General features: G+C 36.6%; 1 protein-coding gene and 1 pseudogene across 1 annotated transcript; both read right to left on the reverse strand.

Moving 5' to 3' along the window:
• Window positions 1–296: 296 nt before the first annotated feature.
• On the reverse strand, window positions 297–26,014 carry LOC121461959 (olfactory receptor 4C11). Its single transcript, XM_041673344.1, has 2 exons — window positions 25,962–26,014; window positions 297–1,260 (listed from the first exon to the last, which is right to left on the reverse strand). Exon 2 carries the CDS (start codon window positions 1,218–1,220, stop codon window positions 297–299), a length of 924 nt encoding a protein of 307 aa, XP_041529278.1. The 5' UTR covers window positions 1,221–1,260; window positions 25,962–26,014.
• LOC121461958 overlaps window positions 23,055–26,128 on the reverse strand; it is a 31,838-nt pseudogene continuing 28,764 nt past the window's right edge.

The following is a 26,128-nucleotide window of genomic DNA, read 5'->3' on the forward strand; positions in this document are numbered from 1 at the left end:
TTATGTATTTTCCATATACCACGAACTAATCTTTTAAAATTGTCCCTTTCCTGACTAGTGGCAGTAGTGGAATAACTGTCTGATTGCTTTTAGTTAATTTAAAACTCTATGTTCATTCTCTGGCTAATTATTGCCATCTTCATTTTTTAATTTGTATTTAGTACATAAAAGAGTAATATATTTTTTCTGATTTTTTTCTTTTTCTTTATTTAATCAGGAGCAGTAAGAACACAGAAAGCAATATGCTATAACATATAGCTACAATATTCAGAAATGGTAATATTTGATATCTGGATTCATTCAGTCATCATTTTAACATGCCATAACTTTTTCATAGCATTTTTTACTTCTGCATTCCTTAGCGTATAGATGAGTGGGTTGAGAAAGGGTGTTCCAATTGTATAAAATACTGCTACCATCTTGTCCATAGGAAAAGTCGTGGGTGGTCGTGCATATATGAATATGCAGGGACCAAAGAATAGGATAACTACTATGATATGAGAAGTGCAAGTAGAGAGAGCCCTTTTCCTCCCTTCTGCACTATGGTTTCGCAGAGAGTGTAAGATGAGAAAATATGAGATCATCAAAAGAACAAAACTGCTTGAGCAGATTGCACCACTGTTTGACACTAAGAGCAGGTTTATCATGTATGTGTCCATGCAGGCAAGTTTCAACAAGGGCTGCAAGTCACAGCAGTAATGGTCAATCAAATTGGGCCCACAGAAGGGCAGTCTCAAGGCCAGAACAATTTGAGCAGTGGAATGTATAAAAGACCCTATCCAGGCGAGAGCAATCAGGATGACACAGACCTGATGGCTCATGATGACTGGGTAACGCAAGGGTTTGCAGATGGCCACATAACGGTCAACAGCCATGAGAATAAGGACAAAGATCTCCATGCAGCCAAATAGATGGAGAGCAAAGACTTGTGTGATACATTCATTGTAGGAAATGATGCTCTTTTTAGAGATGGCATCCACAATGAGTCTTGGGGCTGTGGATGTTGAAAAGCATGAGTCAGCGAAGGACAAATAAAACAGGAAAAAGTACATGGGACTCCCAAGAGTCCGGCTGAACTTGATTGTTACAATAATGAGTGTATTCCCCACCACAGTACCCATGTAGAAAATTAAGAAGATTACAAACACCATTTTCTGCTTCAGGGGATCCTGTGTCAAGGCTAACAGTATAAACTCGGTTACACTGCTGTTCTGCTTCATTGTGTCAGTCCATGAGAGGAAATCACAGGTCAGAAATAATCTGAAAAAGAGAAATGAAAAGTATAAAATGCATGCTAAATTTGGAAGTTATATAGGGTCCATCCAATGACTTATTATTCTCTTTTCATGTATCTGAAAATATCAGTTCAGTCATTATTAAATAAACCGCACATTCAAATAATGAAGGAGCCATAGATTTTTGGATAGAAGCATTAATTTTGGAGGTAAAATTTGAGTAGTTAACTTTCAGATTAAATACCCCTTATTAGTTTATACGAGATCTGTTTATGATTAGTATGTTGAAAACATTCAAAATATTTTGCATCTTCAATTTAATATGCTTTTATTTTATTTGAACCCCATAGTTTTATAAAAAAGAAACTTATATGCTATATATTTTGAACATTCAGGTAATGATCATTTAAATATGTGAGCCTAACAAAAGAGAAACAATGATCATAAAACTTTATATTTGAATAACAACCCTGTCTATTTATCCCACAGTAAGAATGACTTAATTACATTCTCCAATTCAATATATTCCATTTAAATAGGTCTCAAAATCTTGAAGCTGTTAGAATTACAAGGAATTTTTATCAGAAACACTAATGTGAATTGAAAATGCAGGAAAGAAAAGAAAATATCTGAAATAAATCAGAACTTTTCTTAATTTCCATGTTTAAAGAGACATTGGTATTCCAGTTAATTACTGAAACTTTGATAGAATTCAAACTATGTTTATTATAGAATATTTCATACACTGATACACACATATATATGTATATACATGTGCTTACATATACATATGTTTATTTACTTTGTAATTGTTTTAATTTTATATAATATATATCAAGTCAAAATCAAAAATTTACCAAAGTAGTATTTATCAGATATACACATATAAACTAATTTTAAAAGAGATACTTTGTCCTGTTGAAATTAAATACATGAAATGTGCAGTTCGTTTCATTGAGTTATATGCTCCGATTCCAGCTGGGAAACTTCATATAACAATGCTTTAATAACTATCTTTTAAGCAATGTTGCTTACAAATATGTAAGAAAGTCAAAGTTACATTTGTTAGTGATGTGAGGTCAAATGTCATGTTTTTAATGTGTAAAGAAGGTACAATACCTGCACAGTTACACAGAAAAGGTGTTTACCCTAGGCATAACCACTCACTGGAAATGAAAATATGTGCAGCCTTTCTATGGCTGCGAGGGTCAGAAAGAACTTGAATCTCATAAAATTATCACTGAATTAAAATAAATCTATGAAGACTTATATTAGGATATTTTTGGTCACATCAGTATGTCACTGAGCCATCACAGAAATTCAGTTGCAAATATGAAGCATTTTGGCATTTTGAAGATGAAATGAATCTCTGGAAATATAATTACATGAGTGATCTGTAAAGATAGTTCTGAAATTGAGTATACTTTAAATACTTCATACACAATTACCACGTGGACATTAACTGAAGTATCAATTTGTTGGATGTATTCCAATATCACTCTTTATGAATTGCCTTAGACAACGAAAACATTTTGGGGTTGAATTAAGTAAGATAAATATTATAGACAAATCTGCATATTTGCACAACATACATATTTATTAAAATATTTATTCATTTGGACTACAGGCATATGGATTCTCTATAGGCTAAATAAAGTGATACCTACTTGTAATTCTAGCACTTATAATGCCTTGGAAAATGGATGCAAATTTGAAGTCAATCTTTGCTGAACATGATACTTTTGAAAAGAATAACAAGTACAGAGGGTGTGATATATGCAGACATAGAAATTTCATAGGATAGACTAATTCTCTATAAACATAAATTAATCATGTTCTACAGAATTTTATATTTAGCTACCATTGAGAAAAAATACATTTCTATCATACTACATTCATGCTAAAATCATCACCTTTCATAAAGAATTTTAAGTAAATTATAAAATATTTATTACTTTAATACATTTAATATTCTAATATCATCTGTCTAAACTTACTTAACAGTGCCCCGTTCCAATGAGAGATATCATATATTTTTTAATTTTATTTTATCAATTTATATTGCAAAGTACTCCTTCAATAAAGCTCCTAAATATCTTATTCTTCAAAAGTTCCTAGTATATGTCAGACACTGGTCATGACATTAGTATAACTAATATGCTGCGGGCATGAAACATGATTAATTAAATACATATATTACCTGTTTGGTAAAATATTATGTGAGATTAAAGATTATGAAGAACAAAATACCACAATGTTGGATTGCATCTAATTTTAGAGTATATGAATCAGATTTCTCATAATCACAGATAATCTAATAAGTAACTGAACAAATTGGGGATAATAGAGAAAGCTCCACTGGACACAATTTTTGAATGATTTATGCATTGTGTCCTCCAATAATTTAAGCATAATTATCTACCTTACTCAAGTAAGCTGGTTAAAGAGCCTTACCCCACAGATACAGTGTGGGAAAGACAGACAGAGTTCTTTCAGAGGATGAATAGGATAAATACTTAATTTGTCAAGTGATAAACATTTACAAGAGCCATGTTAATGCATATTGTAACATACATATACATCAGACATGATAAAAATGACACTTGGATAATTTGGTATTTCATACCAAATCCACAAAGGCTTCTATCAATAATGACAGATATAACCAAATCTTGTTTAGAATTTAAAGACATGTCAACACTTGTAGCACATTTTTATAATGCAAATAAATTTAGACATTATGGAGAACATTTTGGAATTTTCTAAAAAATGAAAAACAGAAATGCCTATGATTTAACATATGCGTAGGAAAAGAAATCAGTATTTCTTAATTCATAACATTACTATGATTATTGTATCCTTAATAACAACACCCAAGATAAGGAACCAACCATAAGTTCCATCAACAGTGTTGTAGTTTGCCATTGGAGTAAAAAAAAAAAAAATGAATAAAAGAAATCTGGGAGAAAAGAGTTTGCTTGACTTATATATTATAGTTCATCACTGAGAGAAGCTAAGACAGCCACTGGAGACAGGAAATGAGGGAAAAAAAACGTGAGCAGGAATGCAGATTCCTAGCTTGGATTTTAACTGACTCTGGATCCACTAAAATTGACATCCAAGTTTTGCATCACCAATAGATGATTGTATAAAGAAAGTATAGCATAAACAGGCTAAGAAATGATATTCAGCCATAAAATAGAAGGAATTTCTGGCATGTACAACAGCATGGACAAAGTTGAGAGACAATATCATAGGTTAAATGAACTGGACACAAAACATAATAAGCAAAATCTCATTTGTACTAAAATCTAAGACAGATTCACAGCACAATGGTGGTTTCTAAAACACTAAGATGTAGCAGACAGCTATTGGTCAGGAGACAAGCATAGACCTGACTTGAGATTTATCATACAAATGTTACATATAGATAATAAAAGTAACATACTGCATTTCAAAATTGTTAAAGCACATTTTAAATAGTTCCCACAAAATACGTGAAGTGATGAATCAATCATTTTAGTTTAGTCATAACTATCATCTTGCTTTTTATGTATCTAAGTATCTATATGAACATTTATCATCTTTTTCTTACATCCATCATAGCATCATCTAACTCAAAACTATATGTAATTTTAATTCATTATAAATGAAAGACCTTTATTAGAATATTACAAACTGAGAAGGAAACTTTCATATGCATTTTACTCTATTTCACATGTTGATAAAGGTAGGAGCTTAACTCACCTGGCTGTAAATTGAAATAAGAATTCAGAGAATTTATAGCAGATATGCATTTCAGTGACTTCCATTAGATTCTCACTAGAATATTGGAAAGTCACGTACCTTGGTCCAGATTCATCATGTGTGTTACAAAATCCATTTTCACACAGGATTTTGAGAGTGTGAGTTTTTCATTTGCACTCCCAGGAGTATTTAACACTAATGATGCTATATGCAGGAGTCTAGGGAATGTGTCCTCTTCCTCTCAGTTAAGAAATATGAGAGAGATACATTAATTTTTTTCTATTAATCTTCACATACTATGGAAAAGCTGATGGCATATACTTATAATTAGAGGTATTCATGGAGGAAACTAAAAGTTAAACATGAAAGTCATATACTATCCATATTTGTTATTTTATTGCCATTCATAAGAATAATCCTACAACAATCAAGAAAGTGCCCAAATTTCAACATACTGATTTTTATCCCCTTGAATAAATGAATGATTTCCATATGCATGAGTGGTGTTGCTAGATGAGATGGCATGCAATTATATTTAGAGTTACTAAATTGGGATGTAATTTTTAAACTTTAAAAATTGAGAAAAATGATATTTCATTTGTTTTATTTTTTAGCATATGTTTTTTTCTTTATTCCTTGGGGAAAGAAGAAGAAAAGGAGAAGGGAGAGGGAAAAGAAGGGCTGTTTTCCTCAAAACTTTTATTTTATATAGGGAATACAGACAAGTTAGCAATTCCACAGACAATAACAGTAGTACCAAACATTCATTTCACAGAATCCCAAAAAAACAAAAACAAAAACAAAAACAAACAAAAACAGTGGACCTGATTAGGAGGTGCCTTACAACTCAGAGGGAGCTTGACTGTGAAGTTCCCTAGTGCCTGGGAACACAGCCTTGGTAGTTATAGCTAGGGCTGAGGAGGGAGGCAAGGTGCTTAATTTGCATTAGCATCATGTTGGTTGAGGCTTTGCTTTTGACTCCAGCAGGGTCCCCAAGTGAAAATTTTTCTCTCTAAAGCTAGTTTCACTGATTCTGGCCTTTTGTGTACATAAACAGTTAATTTCCTGGACTATGATCTTTTGTTAACTGAAACTAAGGTGAAGGAAAATACAGAATATTAGTAGTTAATTTAGAGCAGAAAAACAGTAGATTATACCTTTCTGAGTCTGCTATTTCAGTTCTGTAAATAAAGTTGTGGGGGATGAGTTTTATGTAGATTTGGGCTAGAACAGTAGTTTGAGTGAGTGAATTCTTTAACACCATGGCTTCATAGTGTGGATGGAAGTATCTTGATTGGACTACAGGAAAAGTCAGGTTTATACACTGTTGGGATACTATAAAAGGAGAATTATCATGATTTCACAAGGTTTCTACAGAACTCACAGTGACTTATCTAAAAGAAAGGTATTCCTGCAGCTCTGCAAAATGTGTTCTTCACAATATTATATTTTTCGTGAAATTGTCTAGTTGTCTATCAACTGTACATTTACTATATAATACATGTGGACTCACCACACTTTGCCATTAGGGAAATGCAAATCAAAATGACTCTGAGATACCATCTAATATTTGTCAGAAAGGCTAAGATGGAAAACACTGATGACAGCTTATGTTGGAGAGGGTATGGTGTAACAGGAACACTCCCCCACTGCTGGTGGGAAAGCAAGCTGGTATAGTCACTTTGAAACTCAATTATGTGTAGCACCACGAGGTGTGGCTTACCAGGAAAGATCTCAACCTGCGTCTGTGTCGGGTGGGGAATCATGGCGACTGCCTGACTTGGCTTCTTTCTCCCAGCATTCTGTTCTGTCTACTCCACCTTCTTAATTTTCTGTCCTATTAAAGGGCCAAGGCAGTCTCTTTATTTAACAAATGAAATTAACACAAAACAGAAGACTTTCCCCATCAAATACGGTTGTTTCTGAGAAAAATGGGAATCAATCTATTTCAAGACCCAGAAATACTACTCCTTATGCATATGCCCAAAGGATGCTCAGTCATACCACAGGAACGCTTGCTTGACTATGTTTGTAGCATCATTATTCATAATAGCTAGAACATGGAAACAATCTAGATGCCCCTCAAACAAAGAATGCATTAGGAAAATGTGGTACAATTACACAATAGAGTGTTACTCAGCTGTAAAAAAAAAAAAAAAAAAAAAAAAAAATGACCACAAAATTTGCAGGCAAATGGATGGAACTAGAAAAAAATCTTTCTGAGTGAGGTAACATTATTATCAGATTTTATGCCATGAATGTCCCTGCCCTGTCTTGCTTAGTCACTAATACTTACAAAAAACAAACTAAAAGAAAGTTGGGAGTCCTGTGACTCTAAGTTCTTTATCATAGTTTTGAGGTGCTCAGAAAAGACAGGCTTACAGCTAGGAATAAGTTTGACTCAAAGGCAACAGATGCACTGCTTGTAGTCATACTGATTTACCATCTTTCTTTCTTTTTTTTTCTTTCTGTCTTTCTTCTTTTTTTTTTTCTTTTGGTTTTTCAAGACAAGGTTACTCTGTACCTTTGGAACCTGTCCTAGAACTAGCTGTTGTAGCCCAGGCTGGCCTCAAACTCACAGAGATCTGCCTGCCTCTGACTCCTGAGTGCTGGGATTAAAAGCGTACACCACCACTGCCTGGCTCTTTACCATCTTTCTTAAGGACTCATTGGAAGAAGAATATTATACACATACAGGCAAAGTTCACCCTGAATTCCAACATTAGTGTCACAATCTTCAGATTTTAGATGTAAGTCAGTTAAAACAGACACCAAGGTGGAAAGCTCCTATGCTTCTCATGTTCCCTTAATATTCTCTGTCTATTTTCTCTCAGAAATTACAGATTTATCACTGTCATTCACCTCTTTTGTGAGCTATTTTTTAACAATTCCATCACTGAAAGTGACACCAACAAGGACTGCTAAAGTTATCTTTGAGTGACCCAGAAAAAAAACTATTTTATGCTTTTCCCCTGTATTATATTGTCTTCGAATGTTTTAACACTTTGCAAACCTAAATTACATGCCCTTTTAAATTCCTCAGATCTATCACCCACTTTATTTGTGAAGATAATACATTATGGGCATCAGCATAACTGATAAGGATGCGCTTCTCCCCTACCCCCATATGCCAAAAGCGATGCCTATTCTAAGAATAGGAAGTAAGTGTTTTATCCAGGAGACCTTTACATATAGTTCAGTTCATGTATGAGCCCATTATTTTGATAAGCATAGTCTGATACACCAGCCTGCCTCCATTTTTGGATTAAAAGTCATCTTATAGTAAAGAAAAATTAGATTTATTCCTGTTATGATTAAATCAGTTTTTCAATTATTGTCCTATGCCCCAGCTATAACCTGAAGTACAAATGATTGTATCCTGTCTGTTTCAAGAAATGGCAACCATACTTTTGTTTCAAAGGGTTATTATGACCAAATTTTTTATTACCACCTATTTCTATGACCATCTGTTGTTATGACTACCTTGTTTTGAACACCTTGCAAACACATCTCTGTTTCACAGAAGTTGTTATGAGTAACTTGTTAGGTTTTGTAACCTCACCTATTTGTCTGCCAAGTCCCCCATTTGGAAAACTACTACCCCTGAGTTATAAAATTCCCATTTTCACTACATGCAGTTCTGAATTCTTGAACCTTGCCTATGTGAGAAATTAACCTATGTGTAGGATGGTCTTAGGCCAGTCCTGTGATAGGTTCATTTGATCCCCCAAAATGAGTCATGACCCACCAGGTTGAGAATAACTGCTCTAAACTGATATAAATAAAAAAAAGAATAAATAAACAGCACTTAAAAATGGAATGAAATTCAAAACCTGGGAAACATTGGAAAATAGAAACAAAGAGATTATATCAGTAATGCCTTTGAAGAAATTGAAATCTAAAATATGATAATCAATAATGGACTTCTTAAAATGATAAAAGTAATTGAACACTTAGTTATACTGACTTTGAAACAGAGTAGGCACTTCCCTGGTATGGAGAATGCCATTAAGAAGAGAATGTATGTCTTTGTTCCATGTAAAATGTTAGCTGCTGAGTGCTGTATGCTGAAACATTGAGTTACAGTCAATGGCCTGTGTCTCAAACATCTGAGCTGACTTAACTGTGTCAAGCAGGATTGAACATATCTGCATGGGAGAGTTCACTAATTGGAAACTAAATATGTAGTAGTTCAAGTTATCCTCCCTAACTGTACACCCACCAGTGTCTGTCTTCGTTCACATGCAAGGAATTAATGTATAATGGGAAAGTCACACACTGTGCCCCATCAGGTCCTTCTTTGTAATGATACCCCTGAAGCTCACTCCCTAAACTTCATTCTGTGATCTAGTTATTGTCCAATCTTTTTCCCCCTTCCAGTCTACACAGTATATTGTTCCTACTCTTCTGGTCTAAAGGGAGCAGCCACGTTCCACACAAATCCTTTTATTGTTATTGAAATGTACACCTCAAGATATGACTCAAACTGGTAATTTTAGAACTCTGTGGTGCAGCATACTTGTAATCCAAAAACTTTATGGTGGTTAGCCAAGAGGCCAGCAATGCTCTGTGGGGCTACAGACAGGATTCAAATCCACCTCAATCAGTATAGGGGACATTGACTGTAAACTGCTTTTCTAAAAACTGAAAAATACAGCTGTAATAGAATCATTATACTTTCATGGCACACAAGGTTGTGACCCTTTAATGGTCCCCAAGCAGCAGGTTAGAGGCCTCTGATGGGGAAATGGGTCTTCTGGCTGGTTGTAAATCATGGTTGTCTCATTTGTTATAGGAATGTACCTTAATGGCTGATTAATCCTGCTGAACAAACATTTGCATCTCATGATACTAATCTCTAACAGGCATGGTTAGCATATTACTTATATTTGGGGAATTTGGGATGCAGTCCTCCCTTACTTAAATTCTACTTTGTGTGACTTAATGTCTCCTAAGAACTGGTTCATGTACCATTAATTCTATTATCAATTATGCTTTCCTACCTCACAGTTTAGCAGTGGAGTACTACTCTACACAGGAGAAACCATTTACGAGCTCCACAAAATTAACTACAGACGGATCTTACACCTAAATGTTAAAAGTGCAGAACTTGCCGGGCGGTGGTGGCGCACGCCTTTAATCCCAGCACTCGGGAGGCAGAGGCAGGCGGATCTCTGTGAGTTCGAGACCAGCCTGGTCTACAAGAGCTAGTTCCAGGACAGGCTCCAAAACCACAGAGAAACCCTGACTCGAAAAACCAAAAAAAAAAAAAAAAAAAAAAAAAAAAAAAAAAAAAAAAAAAAAAAAAAAGTGCAGAACTTCTGAAGATACTGGACAGACCATTAGTCTCTGAGTTTGGAAAATTTGGAGATATCCCTCCACATGCGACAATATAAGCACTACAGGTGCCACCATTTGCACCTCCAACACTCTGCTCTGTGCAGACACAGCCCAGGCAGTGAAGTTATTCAGAGACTGCCAGCAGGGAACACTTAGGACTACTTAGGATGAGGCAGGAACACACTAAACTCTGTGTCTGTCCACTAGCTCCCACCCAATGAGGGGAGGATGCAACAGACCAGCCGCACTCCTCAGCAGGCCACTCCACCTGATTTGGGGACAATGGCCCCTGACCCGCCAAGCCCAGCCACTACTCTGCACGTGGGGAGAGCGCCCCGTGCACCAAGGCTGGCCACTCCTCCCCACCTGGGGACATTGGCCCCTTACTCACCTTGGCCCACCTCTCCTCCCATCTGTGGAGAACAACCACTCACTCACCATGGTGCAGCTGCCTAGCTGACAAACTCCCCACCAGGGAGCCCAAGGCGCAGTGCTTGAGAAAGACTGCAATTTCCTCAGGAAGCTCTAAACCAGAAGCCTTGCTCCCGGAAGAACCCTCCCATTTGACTGATGGGTCTGCTGGAGGCTCTGATTGGCTAATGAGGTCTGAATGTCAGAACCGGGTAAGCAGAAGGGACACAGCATTCTCAGCACTGGCTGCTAATCTAAAGACAGACATATCCCAGATTGACTGGAGATTTACGTCAAATTCAACAGCAAGTCTCTTGCTAATGTAAATCAATGGGTTCAGATTAAGAAGGAAGTATACAAATTCAGAGAGAGGCTAACCAGACAATGTTGCAGAAGAGGAACATTGGGTAAATCAAGAACATTATAAACAAAGTCCACAGTGGTATTGGAACTGATAACCACAGTTTCTGCCCTTCTGTGTAAAGTCCTATGTTCTGAGGATCTGAAACAACCCTTTCCAAAAGACTCTGCCCCACATCTTTACTAGCTCTCCCAAGCATATTCCCGAGATTAGACACAGAGCTCTGTTGTTACTCTATACATCAGGGCCTTAGAGAAACCTCCCAAAGCCTAGGAAGGTTGCAAAACTCAGAGAGGCCTAGTTTCAAGGATTTTCTAGAAGTTCTGCACTTAGCATTTGACATTTAGGTGTAAGGTCCATTTGGAGTTAATTTGTGGAAGTTGTAAATGGCATGTCACGTACTGTGTAGTACTCCACTACTAAGTCGCAATATAGAAGAGTAGAATTGGTGACATAAAGGATTGACCAATGCTTAGGGGAGAGTAAGCCACACCAAGTAGAATTTAGCTGAGGGAGGGCTGCCTCTGAAATACACCCAGAGACAAGTAGTATGTTAGTCAGGACTATTAGAGATTTGGATGCTAAGATGTAAATGTTTATTTACCTTTTGTGTATACATGTCTGTAGTGAAAACTGCAAATGAGATCCTCACCAATAGAAAGGATAGAGAGTCTGCCTGTGTAACTCTCTAGAGCAAGATGGAGCATCATAGTTTTGAGAGGGATTTCTTAGTTGTGTTGAACTGGATGCTGTAAACATCAATTCCATGATATTTTGTTATGTATTTGCTGTTTCTTGGTATTAACTACATACTTACATTAAAATCCAAAAGCATGGTTATAGTAGTGATGTCATGTACCATATGAATAATGTCTTGTGTTTTATCTAAGGTTTAGTTGAAGAGTTTGTACCTAGGAAATACTAATTAATTACATTATCATATACAGTTTCTATTCAGTTTTCTTTTATTTGTTGTTGCTCAGCACTATCTTAAGACAAACAATTGGTACCTTCCTGTGATCACCCGTGACTGCTTATAAAGGATGACTACCATCAGGTTGCTGACTGTTGATATTCTATCATGAAAGAAGGTATCCCCTCCATCTGAGTACACAGCCTCTTTTCCAGGCAACTGTATGCAATTCATCCCTAATGACATGTGACCTTGTGGTCTTAGGAATGAGCTAGAGTACATTAGCCTGGAAAAGACTTGGGAAGATGTAGATTCTGTGTACGCACCCATGAGAAAGCCAACTTTAAAAGTGGGAATTGACCTTGAGTGCTATCAGGCTTACTTCCTATGTCCACTGAAAAATGTATTGTAATGGAGAGTATATGGGCAGTGAAAGAGTAGAGAGAAGGTAGGCTCCACATATGAAGCTATGGGAGAGCTATTGTACATACTGGATGGAGACATGCCTGTGTGGCTGCTTTTGGGTATCTTAGTTAGAGCTTCTATTGCTGTGAAGGACACCATGACCACAGCAACACTTATAAAGGAAAACACTTATAAAGGGTATCTTAATACTACCACCTGATGCCCCAAATTCAGCTGAAACAAACCAGATCAGTCATTGCCCCAATCCCATAATGGTAGTTAGTGTTACCTCTTCAGAGGAAAGTGGGATAAGAAATGGAGGTAGAAATCAACTATACAATTTAGGGAAGAAAAAAAAAAACAACTTCCATGGCTCTCTATTGGCTCCCTCGTGGCTCACAATCTCCTTCCCACTGGTGCTCTTTATTGTTAGGCTTGCCCAGAATCTCTCTATAGCTAGAATTGCCCAGCTGAGCCTCAAGACAATAGCAGTTCCCCTACTAGATGAGAAGAAATCAAATGACTAAGCCAGCACAGCCCTTCCCAGCTCTGCCATTCCACCCTAGAGGAACACAGGGCTCTAGTCTGGAATGTTGGAATTTTAGTAGAAACTCTTCCAGTCTCTCAGAGCACTTCCTGTTCCCCTTCCAAAGTATGGTGTCCCTTGTGTTTTCCATTACAGAGTCACTGACCAGTGTAATCAACTCTTTCCCTCATAGCTCAGATATTCTGAAGCCAAACCTAGGTCACATTCAAACAGCAACCCTTGATAAAGAAAAATTCATGATTTTTCTAATGTCTGGAAAGTTTAGTGGCAAGAAAGTGATGAAGTAAATGATGTAATTAAAATCCACAAAAATTAATCTAAAAAGGTGAAACAGGTTTATGGTCATGTGCTCCAAAGTTTGGTGATTTATATTAGAGCACACCAAGAATTAGGAACGCATTTTATCTCAGGCTGTACATCTTAAATATGTAAAATAGCAGTTATTTTAGGCAGGGGAACACCATTTTACCCAGTTCTATTTTAGTCAGACTAGTGCAACTACTGTAATTTGGTTTCATGAGTTTGGTTTTTATCCCAGTTCTTGATTCTAGTCAGAACATTTAGCAATCATCTAAAATTGATTGAATCACTACGTATTTCTTATGTGAGCTATGGTCTAAGGGGGAAAGCTTTCATGCTCCTTCTTGCCCATACCTCTCTGTGCTGGGACTATACATGATTTACAATTTGTCAGTGAACTCAATTCTTACACGAGTCCCTATTTATTTGAATGTTCACAATAAAATAAAGATTAGTTGGAGGACACTCATCTATTTTCCTTCTCACTGACCACTTAAGGCCCAGACTTGAAACAGTTGCAAGACTTTCCTTCCAGCACTGAGCAACAGAAGCAGGATTAGGTGTTCAAAACAATTCTAAACTGCATAGTGTGAGAAAGGTAGATCTCTATAAATTCAAGGTCAGCCTGGTCTATAAAGCTAGTTGCAGGACAGCCAAACATACACAAAGAAACCCTGTCTTGAACAACAAAAATATATTGATTTAATTGTCTGGGATGTGCCCAACTATATTTCAGGTACATTGGAGACAAAGTGACCAAATCACTCTGATTTTAGACAAGATCCTAGTCTATACACTGATTCCAAGACAGCCAGACATTCATAATGAGGCCATTAATTAAGATTAAAAAATAGAAAAGAAAAAAGAACAAATTATTAATAAAAGTAATAAACATGATATTTTTGTTGTGACTAATTTGAAACATTGATGAACATATAAGGTGATTAATTTATATTAATTTATGATTAATTTATGGGGTTCATCTGATATGTGAGCTTATGGGTTCAAATAGATGCCTATTTATGAAATTGGAGACATTATTTTGACTTTGGTTAAATTGTCAACCAACTTTTAAAGAATTTTATTGTCAGTTTCCCTCCTAATTATTTTTGTACTTCACCCTCATTTTATGGAGTTTTTGGGCCCCTAAGCCTAACCCTAACCTCTGAACGTAGCTTGCTCTAATATAGAGAGAACCAAGAGGTGAGTGACAAGCCACCCAGTATGACACCACAGTTTCTAGGCCACCCATAGTGAGGCAAAACCCTGGAACTCTACCACGACTGCCTCAGTTTCTCTAGGCAGTCAACAGGAGAGTTTCCTACAGGTAGGCCAGACCAATACCGACTCCCTTCCACTGGAACTCCACAAGCAAGAAACACCATCCTGTACCCAAATTCACCTATCCTGCAACTTCAGTGGAACTCAGAAATACAGCTTGCTAGAATACTGAGAGGACCAAGAGGTGAGTGACCAGCAACTTAGCAAGGGTCCTCACCAGCCTGACTCAGGTTATCTAGACAGCCAGCCAGAGAGATTCCTGCTGAGAGGACCACGAGAAGAATTCTAAAGCACAATCTGGGAGAGCAACCCAGGAGAACAGAGCAAGAGAGCATGCTAAAGGAGACCTCAATGACTTCCTGAGAAACAGAGCAGACCAAGGACAGTTCCCAAAGACTCAGCCACTGTATAAATTGGACCAAGCTGCAAAGACACTGCCAGCATCAATTGAAAGAAAGAGATGGGTAGGCTCCAATGCAAGAATTTGTCCAACAACATAATAAACCATATGGTAACATCAAAACCTAGTGATCACAGATCAGGCAGATTTGACCATCCTAACCAAGAAAAAGCAGAAGAAAATGATTTGAAACATAACTTCATGAAGAGGATAGAGACCTTTAAAATGAAATGAAACACTCCCTTAAAAGGGGAGAAAAAAACAACAAAAAATTGAAAGAAATTAATAAATCCCTCAAAGAAACTCAAGAAAACAAAGAAAAAACAATCAAACTGGATTTTGAAGAAAGTTGAAGAAAATGGTTCAAGACTTAAAGACTGAAATAGAGGCAATACACAAACCAAGGAAACTTTGGATATGGAAAATCTGGGTAAATGAATAGAAACTACAAAGGAAAGTATAACCAACAGAATAGAAAAGATGGAAGAGAGAATCTCAGGAGTTGAAGATAGCTAGATAAAATAAATTCATCAGGCAAAGAAAACATTAAATCTAACAAATTCTTAAAACAAAACATCCAGGAAATCTGGGAAAACATCAAAAGGCCAAACCTAAGAATAATAGGGACAAAAGGCACATAAAACATATTCAAGAAAATTATAGAAGAAAACTTTCCCAACTTAAAGAAGGATATCCTTATGAAGGTACAAGAAGCTTAAAGAACACCAAATAGACTGGATAAAAAAAAAATCCCCTCGCCATATAACAATCAAAACACAAAACATAAAGAATAAAGAAAGAATATTAAGAGCTGCAAAGGAAAAAGGTCAAGTAACATATATAGGTAAACGTATCAGAATTACACCCGACTTCTCAATGGAAACCAAGAAAGCCAGAAGGTCCTGGACAGATGTTCTGCAGACAATAAAATACCACAGATGCAAGCAAAGATATCTATACCCAGCAAACCTTTCAATCACCATCAATGGAGGAAACAAGATATTCCATGACAAAACCAGATTTAAACAACACATAGGCACAAACCCAGCCTTACAGAAAGCACTAGAAGGAAAACTCAAACCAAGAAAGCTAACTTCACCCACAAAAACTCAAGCAACAGATGACCTCACATTAGCAAAACCCACCTACAAAGACATTGTATCCAATAAACCAAAAGTATTTCACAGATTAAGAGCAAGAAGAAAAATAAAACCTAAGTAAATAAAGAAGCATATAATTAATTTTTGGGAACTTGATACCTCAAAACTAAGATGCTGTGTATAGTAAACTTGTAGCATGAAATGAATACAATTCAATGACAATTTCCAACAATTTATAACAGAAAAGCTGATTACAAAGCTACAGTCATAGTGGAAACACACAGAGTGAACAATAAGATTATAAAAAATTAGTATACAGATTGACATAATATGACTTCTTACTGGAAAGTCGTGGTGTACATCTCTAATCCCAGCATTTGGGAGGCAGACACAAGCAGATCTCTGTGAGTTCAAAGACAGAGAAACCCAAAATACAAAAAAATTACAACAAAGCTACAACAATGAGGAATGTGAACAATACTTAAGATAAATATTTAGAAAAATAGCATAATTTAACATCTTCTTCCTATCACAAGGATTGTATTGCAAAATATAGATTCTGCCCTATCTACCTGCCCAACACCATGCATACCTGAGAAACCTTGGTGCTCCTTTTGTAACCAGAAATAAACATCACTGAATCATATCATTGTGACTGGTGAGAACAGAAAGTAGCATTCTAATCATGTATTGCCAAAAGACAATCAACATCACCATAGTTCTATCACCTTTTAAATATTTGAAACATTTATATTACAAATTTGAAAGTGGAATGCAATATTGAGTTTTCCAATCTGTCTTCCCACTGCACACCAAAAGCACACTCCTATGTGTACACTAGACATTGATATTGCAAGCATAGTATCATAGCATACTACAGCTGCAGAGTCTCCCTCTTCCCAGGAAATCCATACTCAGAGAGGCTCAGAGGACAAGAAGCACTGCCCAGGTCATTACGTAAACCAACAGAACCATAGCCTAGCTCATGGTCCATCAAATTCCAGCAGAAATGACAGTTCGACTGATCATCTCTGAATACCCTGCACTCACCATGGCATAGCTAGTGGTCTCCCTTACAACTCATTACAACAGAAGCAGAGAAGAATCCTGGAAAGAACACCTATAAGCTACCTACCATCATTGTTCTGATGAACAGTAATATTTCTTGAAATACTATAATTTAAATGTGCAACCATTTAATATGTGCTCAATAATTGGATTATTGTCTTAGCTTTAACTTTATCCATGTAAAAATGTTTGAACTGTGTTTGCATGTATACACTTGTGCCATGATGTGTATGTCGCATTGAGAAGACAACTTACAGGTGTCTACTATTTTCTTCCCCTATGTGAGTTTTAGTGATGAAACAGGGATTCATTTGACTAAAATTGACCTCAATTGCACTTATTCAGAATTAAAAATTATTTATGTATGTAGAGGTGTGCATATGCCACTGCCCAAGTTTAAAAATGGAAGAAAAAACCTGTAGGAGCAATATAGATCACCCAGAGAATAGAACACAGGTCATCAGGCTTATCAGCAACCAATTTTAATGAATGAGGCAATTCTATGGCATTCAATCATTGTTTTTGAGAAAGTGTTGGTTTAGAAACAAATGTTTAGCTAGAAAACAAATGTTTAGTCTTCAGGATAAACAAATTAAAAAGATATATGATCATAGTAATATTTTCCTATGCAGAGAAGATTTATTCTTCAAATTATACTGTGTTCCTCTATTCTTGTATGAAATTAAGTTTACAATCTGAAAAGAAGACAATAGCTTAGTATTATAAAATTCCTAATAATCTTATTTAAGAACCAGTGAAATGGCTCCATGGGAAAGGTCTGTGGTGTGCAAGGATTGAAAACTGACCTTGATCACCATATTAAGAGGACCAAAAGTAGAAACTGCAATGTTGTCTTCTGGTCTCCATATATCTGCATTGGTCCTACAAACCCATAATCATATTACACACACACACCATAAATCTTTGTTATGAAATAAATCTTAGTGCCATTACATTATCTGGCATCTCTGGATAATTTCCTTAGAAGGCAATTCTTTAAGATAAAATGCCAATGGTTAACTAATGGGGACAGGGGAAGCATGGAACATCAATATATATGTATATATTCTAATATATTTATATTTATACGTATAAAACATCAAGCTACGGTATGAGATACACAATTGAATGTTGATTATGCTACTTTATTACATCTATACCAGATAAATGAAAATACTATTTTGAATACACACATGAGATCATTAATATTTCTTGTATTCTCTTCTATTAAGCATTTTAACATTAACATTGTTAAACTGTGTTGACAAAACAGCAAATGTTGGGAGTACATCATCTACCCTTAGACTTGTACTCAGGAGGTAGACACATAAGGATCATAAGTTCAAATGTATCCCTGAGTCATTACTAACATCTAAGCAAAACTGAGTAACCAACAAGAAACTCTCAAGGAAATTTGGGAATTTGTGGAAACATGAAAAACAAAATCAGGAGCAACAACCCACCACCATTTCATAGACACTCTTACTTGAAAAGTATGATCACACACTGCCTGATACTTAAATAAATCAGGACCACTTAGATGATGGGGTTACTATTCTACACATTATAGCAGAAAAATACCTATCACTAAGTAAAAACACAATAGTAATTTACTTCCTTCAAGGCTATGATGAAAAATAAATGAAACACTACTTTTTTTTTCTTGAAGCTGAAGACAACTGTAATGTCTAAAGTCTTTACAAAATCATTTTCAGGAATAGAGTTTTCTTTTGTGTGAGTTTATCCCTATTTCCTGACTTTGAATTGATACAAATCGGCTTTCAAATATTTAGAGCACTAGAAAAATGGCTGGGCAGTTAAGAAATGTTCGCTCCCAGGACCAAGGGCTGATTTTTGACAACTTCCTCTAATTTCTGCTAGAAAATCCTAGGGTCTAACATTATCAGAAACCAGCATACACATCCACATACCCACACAAAGTACACTGATATCGCATAATCACAATTAAAACAAACTCTTGAAACACTCATGAACGTTTTTCTCTTGTAAGAATTCATTCCTATAATACAGGTGTTAAGGCACCTAATAGCTTACAGAGTTTTTCTTCACCATGAAGAAATCAGGTAAGCTTGAAGTCTGAGAAATCAATACTTCTAAGTTGATGGAAGTATTTGGGAAGACGTATGAAATGCTGTCCAGCTGGAAGAAATGAGTCACTGGGAGTAGGCTTTTCTAGTTTAAACTCTCTGCTTCCATGTAGGTTAAGGATTTGATAGGAAAGCTACCCTGACTGTTATTAAGTCAGGCTATCCCTGAAACTGGAGAAAAGGCATTCTTTTTTTTTTTTTTGCATTCTGCTTTCGTTTTTTATTCTTCTTTCATACATTACATCATGACCATATTTACCCCTTTTTTAAAATTTATTTATTTATTAAGGATTTCTGCCTCGTCCCCACAACCGCTTCCCATTTCCCTCCCCCTCCCCCAATCAAGTCCCCCTCCCTCATCTGCTCGAAGAGCAATCAGGGTTCCCTGACCTGTGGGAAGCCCAAGGACTGCCCACCTCTATCCAGGTCTCGTAAGGTGTGCATTCAAACTGCCTAGGCTCCCACAAAGCCAGTACGTGCAGTAGGGTCAAAAACCCACTGCAATTGTTCTTGAGGCCTAGGTCTGAAAAAGCATGGGATAAATCCGGACTAGCTGAACATAACAGACAATGAGGAATACTGAGAAAAGGCATTCTGAACACTGATAGCCCTAAAAAGAAAGGTACCCTCACTGTCATGTCAGGACACACCTACAGCTGTGAAGGGAAATTATACTGGATACCTATAGCTATAAAGAGAAAGGAATACTGACTGTTGAGAAGTCTGACTATAACTGAAGCTGTGAAGGGAAGGTAGCCTGATACCTGGGGCTCTAAAGAAAAAGGCACCCTGATTGTTAGAAGTCAGGCCATACCTACAGTTGTGAAGGGAAAGTGTACTGGATACCTACAACTATCACGAGAAAAGGTATCCTTGTAGAGGCCCAAAACCGCGAGCCTATTTCCACCTTGTCTGAAGGTCAGAGTTTGAGGTTGCTCAAAGCTGTTAACAGGTGTGGCTACACACCCTGACCTAAGGTGTGGTTGTTTTGTATTTTGGACTTTAAGAGGGCCCAGGCAGGTAAATCCACTCCCCCTTGAGCAAAGGTGAGAGAATTCAAACACTTCGGCTCCTTCTTTTGAATTAAGAGGTTTGACCTAGGGAATGACTGCCTTTACAATACCTGGTTTAGGGTGGGTTCACTGCCTGAATAACAGAATGTTTTTCTCAGTAATTAAGGACTTGATGGCTCAAAGTATTGAAGCAAGTAACTGTTCTGGCTGTCCTTTGCATCATGTTAAAGCTGTCGTTTGCCTGCTTCCCCCTGTTGTATTGGGGTATAAAAGTATATGGAAAATTAAATGCAGGCAGATTTACAGTATTCACTGGAACTCCCTCCCTGGGGTAGGAGGGTTTTATTGTGACTGTAGTTCTTGTTTGATAACTGTTTTGTTATATGTAACTTTACTATGTTAAAATGAAAGCCTTTCTCTTTTGTTTAAACAGAAAAAGGGGAAATAGTATAGGAGGATCTTCTTTCTGTGTGTTGCTTTCATTGGTTAAATAAAGAGACTACCTTGGCCTTTTGATAGGACATCAGTTTAGATAGGCAGAGTAGACAGAACAGAATGCTGGGAGAAAGAAGAGTCAGGCAGTTGCCATGACTCTCCTCTCTGAGATGGAAGCTGGTTAGACTCATGCTGGTAAGCCACAGTCAAGTGGCGATAAAGATTATTAGAAATGGGTTAAACTAATATGTGAGAGTTAGCAAGTAAGAGGCTAGAAATAATGGGCCAGGCAATGTTTAAATGAATACAATTTGTGTGTTGTTATTTCGGGTATAAGCTAGCCGAGGACGCAGCCTGCTCCTCCTTTTACAACACCTCCCAGTACTATCCTATGCTTTTGTTTTATTATTTTCACTTGTGTCTTCATTCTCTTATTTTTGTAATGCCCATGTCCCTACCCTGGTAAGTGGTATACTTCTCAAAACTTGTCCATGACATATACTGACTATTAGTAAGTCTGGCTATACCCGAGGCTGTGTTCCAGTGGGAGATGTTCTCCATACAGGATGTAGCAATACTGCTCCTCTCCAAAAGAGCCATCACAGCTGGGCCCTGCTTCATTCTGTTAAGAGAGCTTCAAAGCAGGGATGTCCATTGCTGTTCTGCTCCACTTCCCTAGCAGAGGTGTCCAATGCTTCTCTGTTCCACCCCACTATGGAGTTTCCTTAAAAAGATGTTAATTTTTTCTCAGCTCCAGCCAAAATTGTTACTTCTTTGCTTCAGTGGAGTTAATTGGAAAATGTTAAAGAAATGTTGCAGTCTCTAGTGAAGAGTTGCTACTTCTGCCCTGCCACTTTAAGGGAGTTTGCCAGCAGAGGTGACCAAAGCTTCTCTGTACCAATCCACTACAACATTTCTTATCAGTCCAGTGAAAGGTCTTAACCCAAAACTCATTCAAAAAATTTATTTAGAAGGGAAGAATCCAGGAGAGGGGCTGCCTCTTCCAGGGCAAAGATGGGCAGATACACAACTTATATAGGACTTCTTAGGGGCAGAGTTTTCCCAGCAAGAAGATTCTCAGGGTGGGAATTGGTTAGATGTCAACCCCTGATCTCGAATAATGCAGAGATTGGCTGGATTTCATGCTCAGGGATTGGTAGATCTCGAGCATAGGAATTAGCTGGTTTTGGTCAAGAGTAGAGTGTGTTCCTTTAGCTCTTGTTTCAGGGACAAAGTGTGTTCTTTCACTAGCCCCCTATAACCTTTTGAGTCTTGTTTCAGGGTCAGGTGTTTCTTTCATTGGCTCTGGATTCAGGAACAAAGTGTGTTTCCTTGTCTTGTTTTTAGAGTCAGGATGCATTTCTTTGGCTCCAGTTTCAGAGTCAAAATTATATATTTCACTGGCTCTGGATTTAGGGTCAGGATGTGTTTCTTTGGCTGGCCCATTTACTCTACACATAGGGCTTCATAAATTCACAAATTCATTTTACCATGAGTTTGTAAGTACAAACAGTATAAAAGGACATCATAATGCTTGAAAAGATTGTTAACACTGTCAAATTTATTTCTACGGAAGAAATAGTCTTGTGTTGTAGGCAGAGGATTCTTGTTCATTCCTGGCTGCCCAGACCTGAAATCATCACACAAAAACTATATTAATTAAAACACTGTTTGGCCTACTAGCTCAGGATTCTTATTAACTAACTCTGACATCTTATATTAACCCATTCCTATTATTTTGTATTTTATCACAGGACTTGTGATTTACCAGTAAGGTTCCAAGATATCTGACTTCTTCAGCCAATTCATGCAGTCTGACCCCACTTTCTTTTCTCCTCCATCTCTGCTTGGAATTCCTGCCTTGCACTATTCGGCCCTGCCATAGGCCCAAAGCAGCTTCTTTATTTAAAAATGGTAACAAAATACATTCACAGCATACAGAGGGGAATCCCAAATCATTGTGTAGCTGATTATAAGTGTTTTGGCTAAAGATCTTACCAAATACTTTATAATAAGAAGTACTCAGTATCTTTTTCAGGTAGTCAATGTCTATTGTAATATGCAAAGATTTTAACAGATTGTTGCACACAGTTTTACTCTTATATAAAAGTACAAAACTTTATCACACTGAATACATTTATAGGGTTTCTCTACAGTATTATTTTTTCCTCATGATTTAGATTATTCATACATACAAATGCTTTACCAAACTGATTACATTCATAGAGTTTATCTCCAGTGTGTGATCTTTTATACACTGGAAGAGTACTGTGAGGTACAATGGCTTTACCACATTCATTACATTCATAGGGCTTCTCTCCAGCATGTGTTAGTTCATATCTTTGAAGATGACTATGATAAACAAAGACTTTGCCACACTAATTGCATACCTAATGTTTTTCTCCAGTATGGGTTCTTTTATGTATTCGGAGACTCCTGCGATATGCAAAGGCTTTACCACATTGATTACATTCATAGGGTTTATCTCCAGTATGTGTTCTTTCATGTGCTTGGAGACTACGGTGACATGCAAAGGCTTTACCACACTGACTACATTCATAGGGTTTTTCTCCAGTATGGGTTCTTTTATGACTTTGTAGATGACTGTACTGTGTAAAGGCTTTATCACACTGATTACATTCATAGGGTCTTTCTCCAGTATGGATTCTTTTATGACTATGTAGATTACTGCGATATGCAAAGGCTTTACCACACTGATTACATTCATAGGGTTTTTCTCCAGTATGGATTCTTTTATGACTTTGTAGAACACTGTGACCTGTAAAGGCTTTACCACACTGATTACATTCATAGGGTTTCTCTCCAGTGTGTGTTCTTTCATGCCATTGAAGATTACTGTGACATGCAAAGGCTTTACCACACTGATTACAATCATAGGGTTTTTCTCCAGTATGGGTTCTTTTATGACTTTGTAGATGACTGTACTGTGCAAAGGCTTTGCCACACTGATTACATTCATAGGGTTTTTCTCCAGTATGGATTCTTTTATGACAATGTAGATTACTGCGATATGCAAAGGCTTTACCACACTGATTACATTCATAGGGTTTCTCTCCAGTATGTGTTCTTTCATGTCTTTGGAGCTTACTGTGACATGCAAAGGCTTTACCACACTGATTACATTCATAGGGTTTTTCTCCAGTATGGATTCTTTTATGACTTTGTAGAACACTGTGACCTGTAAAGGCTTTGCCACACTGATTACATTCATAGGGTTTCTCTCCAGTATGGGTTCTTTTATGACGTTGAAGATTATTGTGATAAGGAAAGGCTTTTCCACACTGATTACATTCATAGGGTTTTTCTCCAGTATGGGTTCTTTTATGACTTTGTAGATTACTGTGACATGTAAAGGCTTTACCACACTGATTACATGCATAGGGTTTCTCTCCAGTATGGGTTCTTTTATGACATTGTAGATTACTGTGACATGTAAAGGCTTTTCCACACTGATTACATTCATAGGGTTTCTCTCCAGTATGGGTTCTTTCATGACTTTGAAGATGACTGTGATAAGGAAAGGCTTTTCCACACTGATTACATTCATAGGGTTTCTCTCCAGTGTATGTTTTTTTATGCATTTGAAGATGACAGTGATGTGAAAAGGCTTTACCACACTCATTTCCTTCATAGGGTTTCAATCTAGTATGTGTTTTTTCATGCCTGTGAAGATGACTATCACATGCAAAGGCTTCAACACATTGAGTATATACAGAAGTTTTCTCTCCATTTTGACTTTTTTCATGCCTACAATGATAATGGTACATGTGAAAGCATTACTACATTTAATACATTGTTGAATATTTTTATCTGTAAAAATTAGTTTTACAATTTAGTCCTATTTTAAAGAGGAAATTTATGTTAAGGTTTTATCACCATGTTTACAATCTTGTTTTTCCCTTTTATTAAGGCTTGCTTTTTATCTTTGAAGATAACTGATAACAGCCTTTATTACATGGTTCACATTTATAGAATCTTTTTTTCTGTATGAGAATTTTTATATATTGAAGAGAACTGAAAAAACTCAGAGCTTTAAAACTCTTATTGTATTCATAAAGTTTCCTATACTGTGAGTGATACTACATTTGCTAAGTGAACTAGGACAACAGAAATATTTATACAGTCCTAGTACCCATGGTGCATTTCTGAAATGTGAGCTTGTTGGTATATTAACAATGAGGCTAGAAAACCAATTACTTGTATACTTGTACATCAAATTCAACAAGTATACTCAACATGGGGACTGCTACATATCTTCAATTTGTTCTGAGAGAGAGGTATGTTAGATCTTTTCACATCCCTATGTTCATGTGGCTTGTATCCAGAGTAACATATGATATACCTAGTAAAGGAAGAATAACAAATATAAGGTTTCCACATTGAGTTCACACAGTTTGACTTTCTGTCCTCATAGACTTGTGGTATCTGGATTAAGGCCTCTCCACAACAGCTGCCCCTTAATTTGTGACTCTAAATACCCCTAACTAAACTTAACACAGTCCCAAGTATATGGATTAAACTACCCTTTCTATGAACTATTAGTGTAATAGAGAATTTCAGAGATATACTTATCACCTTTTCAATATGTATATCTTTTATAATATGAATAATATAAAATAAATAGATTGACAATTTTACAGCATAACTCTCATTGTATTATGAGTCAAAAGGTAATATAGGTTAAGACATTGTTTCCTTGACTTCTTTCTTAAAAGAATGACTTGCAAATGCAGTTCATCTATCTGAAATTAAGGTCTATGATTTTGTGAGAATTTAATGATCATTAAAGCACTTTATTATTTACACTGTTGTGTAGAAGGAGCAGTGGGCTGGTGTTCCTGTAACCCAGCTCCCGGCTGCCTGGCTAGTTTATGCCCTGAAATAATAACACATAAATTATATTCTTTTAAACACTGCTTGGCCCATTAGTTCTAGCCTCTTATTGGATAGTTCTCACATCTTGATTAACCCATTTCTAATAATCTGTGTAGCATCATGAGGTGGTGGCTTACTGGGAAAGATTCAGCATGTCTGACCTGGCGGCTGGCTCCATCACGTCTGACCTCACCTCTCTTCTTCCCAGCATTCTATTCTGTCTACTCCACCCACCTATGTTCTGACCTATCAGGCCAAGCAGTTTCTTTATTAGTTAACCAATGAAAGCAACAGATAGACAAATGACCTTCCCACATCACTGTTGCTTTTGTTTAAAATGTATAGGATACATTACAAATTCTTCAGAGGTACATTTGCATCAGCTTATACATGAAAATTACCTTTCATGTCTTCTAGAACTTTGACAATGTTCTTCAATATTATGGTCTTCCCAACTGTATCCTAAAATATAGTCCCAAAAAATGTGTGTTATATATTAAAAATTGTAAAAAAAAAAAATACTTACCATTTGAAGCAAACCTTACAGCCATGCCTGATTATTTACCCC

This window comes from Microtus oregoni, unplaced genomic scaffold (genome assembly GCF_018167655.1).
Source record: "Microtus oregoni isolate MIOR12 unplaced genomic scaffold, Mior012 000023F_ref0000262, whole genome shotgun sequence".
In the NCBI taxonomy this organism is placed as follows: Eukaryota; Metazoa; Chordata; class Mammalia; order Rodentia; family Cricetidae; genus Microtus; species Microtus oregoni.